This window comes from Chrysoperla carnea, chromosome 3 (genome assembly GCF_905475395.1).
Source record: "Chrysoperla carnea chromosome 3, inChrCarn1.1, whole genome shotgun sequence".
Classification (NCBI taxonomy): domain Eukaryota; kingdom Metazoa; phylum Arthropoda; class Insecta; order Neuroptera; family Chrysopidae; genus Chrysoperla; species Chrysoperla carnea.
The window spans coordinates 79,475,161-79,484,530 of record NC_058339.1 but is presented as its reverse complement, the minus strand read 5'-3'; the positions used below and the strand labels follow the sequence as shown (position 1 = coordinate 79,484,530).

At 28.0% G+C, this 9,370-nt stretch overlaps 1 protein-coding gene across 2 annotated transcripts; it reads left to right on the top strand.

Annotated features, from left to right (window-relative positions):
- The first annotated feature begins 607 nt into the window (after positions 1 to 607).
- On the top strand, positions 608 to 3,264 carry LOC123294732 (ubiquitin-conjugating enzyme E2-24 kDa). 2 transcript variants are annotated; one of them, XM_044875859.1, is made up of 4 exons: positions 608 to 776; positions 1,149 to 1,500; positions 1,586 to 1,733; positions 2,986 to 3,263. In XM_044875859.1, the coding sequence occupies exons 2-4, from the start codon at positions 1,159 to 1,161 to the stop codon at positions 3,081 to 3,083; spliced, it is 588 nt and encodes a 195-aa protein (XP_044731794.1). In that variant the 5' UTR covers positions 608 to 776; positions 1,149 to 1,158; the 3' UTR covers positions 3,084 to 3,263. The 2 variants fall into 2 exon arrangements, with proteins under 2 accessions (XP_044731794.1, XP_044731795.1); XM_044875860.1 differs by lacking the exon at positions 608 to 776 and having other exon boundaries at positions 2,986 to 3,264.
- The last annotated feature ends 6,106 nt before the right edge of the window (positions 3,265 to 9,370 follow it).

The window sequence follows — 9,370 nt, the reverse complement described above, 5'->3', positions numbered from 1 at the left end:
AATTTTCCCTTAAAAATAACTAACTTACGAAATGTTTAGTTTACCTTAAATAGTGCACTTTGAAATAATAATGTATTATTACCATAGAGTGGTATTATCTCTATGATTATTACGCGGGTGTAAAGAAAAAAATATTGGTCTTTTTTTTAAGTTGGTACTGCATTGTGTTGTCATATAACTTTTTTAAGGGGTTATATGTCAGTCATTTGCGAATTTCTGCAGCTACTTTCACTTATGTTGTATATACAAAAATATTAAAAAATTAATATAAATTATTAATTAAAATAGATGAATTTCGTGGTTAAAACAGTTAAAACATCATAATTCAATCAAAATTTCTTGTTTATATTAATTCATCATAAATTAGTAAAGTTTTTTTTACCGTAGTCGATATTCTATTTAGCGGTAAATTTAAATTTTACAGGCCTTTGTGTTGAAGTTGGGTTTTTTAATGAGCTGATTCATTCAAATTCGATTTTTCTAATAAATTTTTTTGATTTGTACTTGATTTATATTTAACAAAGATTAATATTTTTATAAAATATCTACAAAATTAGGTGTATTTCAATTTATTTATTGTATAGATGTCAGAGGTCCATTGACCGCTTCAATTTTCACACACCGCCATGAGCAGTAAGCTTCGGGAAGGGAGTGTGTATTGTATTGTATTTTAGTTATTTAATTTTGGTTTACATATAAAATAATTATTAAATTTTAATATTTTAATGGTAATTAACAATTATAAATTTGTATGTGATATAAATAATTAAAGAAATGTAAGTTTATTATTGAATTTTTACTTTTGTACAAATGATACTTGAACTAAAGCATAAATCAATGACTGAATTTTACATGGATTTTATTAGAAATTTCTTAGAAAGTGATAATTGATTAGTAGTTCATATAGAATTTTATCTGATACTCTTGTATATTGTTTGTAAATCTAATACAAAAATATTTTGAGTATAAAGGAACAAAATGGCCGACTCTTGCAAGGGAGTGTTATTTTTTAATTAAAAAGAAATTCACACTGTATTTACATCATAGAAGTAATATTCACTATAATTTATTGAAATTCAAATTGACTTTCTACCTTTATATAAACAATCGTAAACAATTCGACTAAGTTGAAGGGGTTTAAATTCTAGCAACTAAACAATGTCTGCGGCTGGATCTAGTGGATCTGGGAGAGGACGTGGTAGTGGAACCGGTGGTAGTACACCTACTACAGCAACTGTTAGTGAGACGAAACCAGACAATAAAGAAAGCAAACCAAATCCGAAGATGTCAAAAGCTCTTGGTACATCTGCTAAACGTATTCAAAAAGAGTTGGCAGAGATTACTTTAGATCCACCACCAAATTGTAGTGCTGGTCCGAAAGGCGATAATTTATATGAATGGGTATCCACAATCTTAGGTCCACCAGGATCCGTGTATGAAGGCGGTGTTTTCTTTTTAGATATTCATTTTTCACCCGAATACCCATTTAAACCCCCAAAGGTAAATACTAAATTTTAATTTATGAAAAAGTTTCTGTTTTAAAATTCTGGTTTTTGGCTAAAAGTAATATTTTTTTATACTGCAGGTAACATTTAGAACACGAATATACCACTGTAATATAAACAGTCAAGGCGTTATTTGTTTGGACATTTTGAAAGATAATTGGTCCCCAGCATTAACCATTTCGAAAGTGTTGCTGTCAATTTGTTCCCTTCTAACAGACTGTAATCCGGGTAAGTTGAAATTTATTTTTAAAACTTAACGAAAAGAATTAGACAACACGTACTTATTCCTATTTCGTTGTCCTGGCTCAAAATTGCTTCTACTTTAAAAGTATATACCCCATTTAGCTTAAGAAATTTATATACGTACACTCAAAAATTATTTAATTTTAATCATTATTCCCAAAAAAACATCTATATTCGTGGAAAACATCAAAAAATGCTGCTTTTCTCGGAATTATTCCAAACTGAACATATTTTCTTAAAACATAGCTAAGGTTAAGGACCTTCTTGATCAAATCACCTTTCAAATCGAAAAACTAAATCAAAATCGGTTCATCCGTACCACTGGTTTATATCAAATTTCTGGTCAAAGTTCTTTTTATTGGCAAAAGTTAAAAAATTTTTTAGTCATATTCGTCTTCAAACCAATTTAAATCATTTTCTTAATTTCTTTTCCTTCAGAGCCACTTTTTATCTTATCTATGCTTGCTTTTGTTCTTTTTTTTCCACGTAACGTGATCTTGGAATTATATGTTGCAAAGTTTCACTGGAAAAATACTTTATCCTTTTTTGGATTTTTGCCTTAAGCTATCTTTTTTATTTCATTAACAAATTATAGAATATTTAAATTTATTACAAAAAATTTTGCCCGACAAAACATGAAACATAAACAAAAAGCTTTGAGTATGATAAATTTAATAAAAGAAATTACCTTTTTTAATAGAAAAAATTTACTTACATTAATAGAAACATTAAAATTAAATACAAGAAAATAAAGCACAAATTTTGGTCTTCAATAATCAGTATAAATTTTTATTTAATTGCACTAATAAGCACAGTAAACATAAATTGAATAACACGGTAAATTGAGAACGGCAACAATAATAACATGCATCAGTAAGAGCAAGTTGATTGCGGCTTACAAAACAGGCAGGAGGCGAGGTTGACGTAACTCAAATGATCTGTTTGTGGTGGAGTGGTTATCTAACTACACTAAAAAACAATTTTCAATGTAAAATAAAAGAGTTGAATTTTCTGACTTTTGACCAGAAATTTTATATAAATACACCATTGTGCGTACATTACATCAGACAGAAACACAGATACACATGTTAAACTTAAACAATTATTTGGCAATTTAATTTGCATTTTTCGAAATTTCGTTAGTGTCTAATTATCATAGAAATTAATTCTCCCTCCGCTCATCTTATTTTTTTTCTAAATTCTTCCAAAATTGATAAAAGCATTTATATTGTTACAGCTGATCCATTAGTTGGCAGTATCGCAACACAATATCTACAAAATCGTGAAGAGCATGATCGTATCGCTCGACTTTGGACAAAACGTTATGCAACGTGATATGTGTCAAATTACTATAAACAAAATGGATCTTATTCCTTGTTCGCCCCACATTATCCTTCCCAAACATTATATTGTGTATAGACAGGTTTATTATTCTTGTGGTCGAGTCAAAAAAAACAACACACTACTACAAATAACTACCTTACAAAAAAAACTTCGATTTATTCATTATATTAATTATTATTTTTTCGATCATCGTCATTCTCATAATTATAAAAACAAAAAACTTAAAAAAAAAAACAAACTTAAAAAACCATAAAATCATTACATGGACATTTTTGTAGCATTTAAGTTTAGGAATATGACTATTTAGTAGGATATTTTTTTATAATTTTCTTTTTTTTTTTAATTTGAAAAAATTTGAAGTGATTTTTTTTTTTGTTTAAATAAAAAAATTATCTTATAATTTATAAAAAAAAATTATTGGCATTAATTTTTATATGGGAGGTCCACCTTGTTCAACAATTTAAATATCAAATGGGTAAAATATATTCGTCGTTCAAAAATTTGCACCATTCAGATCAGTGTTATATAAACGTCAATTTATGAAAAACAATGGTAGAATGAAGTAATGAAAGAAAGTACGACGTCTGTGGACTCCTTAATTCATTGTTTTTACCCATTTTGATTGAATTTGTTGAGAAGAAACACCGTTTGTGGCCACCTTTAGTGTTTTTTTGACAAATGGGCTGTTTTGTGAAAGTGAAATTTTTGTTTGTTTACTAGGGTGATTCTAAATTTAGGAGAGAATTACTCTTTGACTAATTATACGAATTTATAGTTTTTGTTCCACCACTTAATGGAGCTGAGCCTTGAGCGGGTTTCAATTTAGAAAATTATCTGTATAAAATGATCTCTTTTATCAATTTGGATAAAATAATTCAAATATATATTCGTAGAATTATTCAAAGATAAAATTTTTGCGAATATATTTTAAATTACAGGAGCCGTGTGAAATGATAAGAATAAATGTTACGACGCCTTTTTACTCAAATGAAATAATAATTCGAATATATTTAAAGACGCTAGCAATTGTAAGACACCATAATTTGATTGATGAAAATATATACTACCGTTTTTCTTGAGCACTCAATTATTAATCAACTCTCTAATAAATGATTGACTTGGTAACACGGTTCCTATCCCTTAATTGATTTTCTCTGATATTTTAAAGAGGGTAATTCGCCCAGTAATAGAAAAAAATAAATTAGTAGATAATGATCAGAATTTTAAGTATGTTATAGTTCGAAACATATTATAATATCAAAAAAAATTTGGTTACCTTACCGATCAATTAAGGGAGTAGTTATTACTTAAAAATACACTAAATAACATAACCATCTTCATAACAGGATATGTTATTTAGTGAATTTTTAATTAATTAATTATTTTATAATATGTTTCGTTAACTATAACATACTAAAAATTTCGGATCATTATCTACAAATTTATTTTTTCTGTTACTGACAATTCACCCTATTTAAGATTAAGTAGCAAAATTTTTCATATAATGGCGAAATACATTTTTTTAGGTACAGGGTATTTATTATAAACGAGGAGAGAGTAAGATAGATGTATTTTGGTTTTTGTACGTACATTTTTTTTAATGAAAGAATGAAAAAGCCCAATAAATAATTTAATGCCACACTTTTTTTAAATTTAGATTAGGTAAACTTTCTTAAAATCGCCACACTATTTTCAAAAAAATTCGAACACAATTTTTTTTTTATTATTAATTACATTTTTGTTGTTTTAAAGAAAGTCAGCAATTTTTTTAAACAATTTTATTTATAAATAAATAAACAAAACTTATGTAACTTTCGAGGTTTCTGGTTCCTGAAATGTCTCTTGCGAAAAGAACAGTGCAATTTCATGTAGTATGAGTGCTGTGTACTATTTGATTGTATTACTAAAAACAAAAAAAAATTTAGGTATAGTTGCGCTTTTACCTGTAATTATAAAATTTAAATGTAACCGCATGCCTATTTTAAATCGGCTCTTTCTACGGTGTTACAGCAATCAGAGAACCTTTATATTCCATTTATTAAACGTATTATTCCCTCAATATCTTTTTTTTACTTTTAATACGGCCGTACATATTTCTTATTGGAAAATTGGGAGATAACTAACTTAATTTATTGAAAAATACTTCTTTTAAAATACCATCTGGTGTTAAATTGTATAAGTTCATATGGGCTGTGTCAGGAAATATGTATGTTCCGTATCGAATTGTATACGTCTCTGTCTTAAAATGGGGTTAAAATAAAATACTTCGATTGGTTAAATTATTTATGATGACATAAAATTTGACGTCCAAGAAAGTTGAGTTGAAAAAATAAATGAATAACATCTCATTTTTTACTTTCGCTTGACCTGATTACGCTTTAGTATTATACATGACTTCTCTTACAATATTTGGATTATTCTTACGATTTTCGCACAATATAATCATGTTAATTTTAAATAATTTACCAATCCTATTTTCCGCAATTTTACGCTTCCTTAGCATAATATTTCAAGTTATTATCCAAGATATTCGTGGATAAATTGTTAACCCCATCTTTAAATCTCAAATGAATTTATTGAATATTGTAAATATTCAACCTTGGTGTTTTTGCAGGAGGCAAATTATGTTTATACTAATTTTTTTCGTATTTGATTATTTATATGAAGAAGAAATTAAGGGTCCTTCACATAGAGCAGTTAAGCTTTTGGAAGAGGTCATGTTTACGATACTAAATCTAATCCATTCGGAGAATTAATCGAAGCATAGTCCATAATACATAATTCATTAATTCGTCAGAATTTCCAAAACACATAACGTGTGAAATTACAAAATGTTTTAAGAAATGAAAAAATCTTAAGTCTATAGCAAATGAAACTATTGTTATGTGCAAAATACCATTCCTGGCGTTAAGTACACTAAAAAACAAGGTGTATTTTCCGAAAATAATTAATATAACAGCTCAACAGAGTCTCGTACTTCGTCAATTTTTCTTTTACGAAGGGACATTTTTTAACCTGTTTAATGATTCAAGGACTGTAGCATCTCGGAATAGTATTCTGGTTCTACCTCGAATATTATGAAAATTTCAGTATAAACGATGTACTCTCATTAAAACTGCTAGTAGAATTACAGGATGAATTAAGAGCTGCTCAATTTGTATTATCAAAACAGACGCGAATTCACATTCTTATTACTTAAGGATTAAAATATGGCGAAATAATTAATAAATGTTCTAGAATTAACTCTTGCGAAGGACTTTAAATAGAAAATTTCCTCACTTGTCAAAGATACTCGATTTCTTATGGTACTTGTGGATTAAGCAGTCAATAGGATATATGACGGCCTAATGTGGTACACATTCTGGACAATTCCTGGCAGTGGAAACCATTAGAACGCAAACGATTACATGACAAACAACCAATTTTTCCACAGTTAGAGTGAGATAATGTGAAAATATATGATTAAATACCTCCTTTATCCGCGTAGTTGCTGAAGTTTGGTTCGATCGAATTGTATCATTGTGGGCATAGACCTTAACAATAGACAAGGACCATAAAAAATGTTTCTTTAATCATACAACCCCTCCCCTTCTCCCAAAATTATTATAAATTTGACTGATTTTAAATATAATTAATAAATTAATGTATAGCATTCAATATCTTCCACTACCCCCACAGTTCTACATTAAATATTAATTATTGCTGTTATGCCAACTAAAAAAAAATTCTTTTAATGCGGGCGTAAGCATAAAACAAATCCTTCTCGTATTTTTATGTTGTACATCATAATTATAATAATAAATAAATGTAAAAAAAAAAAGAAGTAAAATTTTTTTCTTGTGTCAGATGTGTTCAAAGAATTAAAAAATGATAAAATTATTTGTAATATTGATTTTAAATTATTGAAATAAATGTCTCATAACATAACCCAACCTAATCAAGTCTCAATAATTAGTATTTTTTTACTGTGGATACATCTGACTGATGCAAAAAGTATTCGTAAACAAAATAAGCCGATTTGTGAAATGTATCAATAAATCAAATAAAAATGACAAAAAAAAAAATTAACAAAAAATGAAAAAAATAAACATTTTGATTAATGGTAATAATGTTGTGTTTTGTTTTTTCCATTATACTTCTATTAGGTACACGTGTTTGTATGCATGATTGTAATAAAATCTAGAAAGTCGATTTTCATCTACAATTATTTGAAGGCCAAAACACTAATCATCGATCTTCGAAAATACGTCATCTATTTCTAAAAGCCCTCGAAAAGATAGCATTGCCACATACAAATATTTGATCAGACTGTTGAGTGTTAGAAATTACAAAAAAAAACCTGGAATTAAAGAATGAAGAAAATGGTTACAGATGAAATAGGATAAATATAAAATATGAATTGAGTCCTGATTAGTTGTTTGCCTGATTAGCAGTACTGTACAAACTATGACAAAATGCCATTATTACTCAAGACTACTTAGTTAATGTAATGTTCAAAATATCTCAAAAACGGTGTTAAAATCCCTTTCTGTTTGTAGCGGCATTAAACCTTCACTTCTATAAATAAGATTCACAGACGTTGTTTGAGTAATCATTTATGAGGTAAGTAAGGCGCTCCCAAGATTCGAAACATTACAAAAATTACATATAAGAATTATAAAAATTCGTTAATGTATTTCAAGTGATTACTTGGTCTTAGTGCATTTTGATGAGATGCTAATCATGAGCGTAACGAGGGGGAGGCCAACTTACCATAGATTTAATTGACTAGATTCATTTTAATGAAAAATACTGATGAATTTATGAAATTTACAAATCAAACAAGTGATATGCCGAAGCCTGGTCCAAAAATTTCTGTGTTGATCCCCTCCACTCTCATGGTATAAAAGCGGGGTACGCCTATGATGTTATTGCTTTGAATTACATTACCATTTATAAGATTATTGAGTAATAAAAACAAAAACAAAAATTTGTAATATACATGAGCTGGTTTCGAATGCTGGTCTCCGGTATCGGAGATTGTTAAGTTGTTGCAACGTAACTCAATCTCCTTCTATCTTCACTAACTTAAATTTCCGTCTCAACTTGATTACACTTTTCTTAACAAGCTTGATCACACATTTTCATAACATTCTGATAATACATTATCCAGTTTACTACCCAAGTCAAGTGTGCCTAAAGAAGTTTTACTTAAAAAACTCAAACTTCTAGATACTTTTCATTTGAAACGATATGAAATAAAAATATAATAAATTCACTTTACCCTTGATCTACACTCTCGTGGAGTAAATTCGCTTAAGTTATCCGAAGTGAAGCACTCATCACACTCTCTCTATGCATATTGCTGGGACAATAATTATCTTCTCTTTTTGTCTTTGACTGGTACAAAAAAACGTTTTTTAGCGAAGTTTGAACAAGGCTAGGCGAGAACCACATCAAAACCACAATATTGTGTCTTACCCGATTTCGTGTTACTTCGCGAGAGTGTGGTTTGAGGCTTTATAAATTCCAACCTAAATACTAGGTTGTTATGGAATATTCTTTGCCTTTACATACCTATATCATTAGCGCTTACCAAATGAAAAATTTTTGCGAATTTGAAGAAAATGGTTCATTAAGACAAAAATTATAATAGATCAGCTTAAATTTAAAAAAATATTTATTCAATAGTTTATATAATTAATATAATATTTAATTTATATGAATTAATAATATATATATATATACATTATAATAATAATATTTTAAGACAAAACAATAGTACTTCATTTTAATTAAATAATAATAATTAATTTAGCTATATAATTGGAATTATATATCATTAATTAAGAAAAGAAAATTTACATACAGATAATTAAAATGTTTTGGAGGGGCTTAAAATGATATATTTTTTAATTATAGTAAAATTTATATGCATCACAGCCCTAGAAAATAAAATAATATAACTTAGGTCCTGAAAATGATTTTGTAAACGAGGATAAAATCGTGTTAGGGCAAAATTCGTTCAACACGTGGAACTTAACGGAATTTCAATAAAAATTTCAAATTAAACTCATAAAACTATCAAAACGAACTACAAAGAACTATGATAACGACCAAAAGATGAAATTGCTGCAATTCGTCTTCATGATAGGAGAGAAAATTTGCACGATAGATAAAAAAGTGCGTAAAATTATTAAGTCTAATTTGCTGATTTCGTCGACAAAAACTAACATGACTTGAAATTCGTTTTATGAAAATATACCTCGATAAAAAATTAAAATCTAGCCTAGATTTAA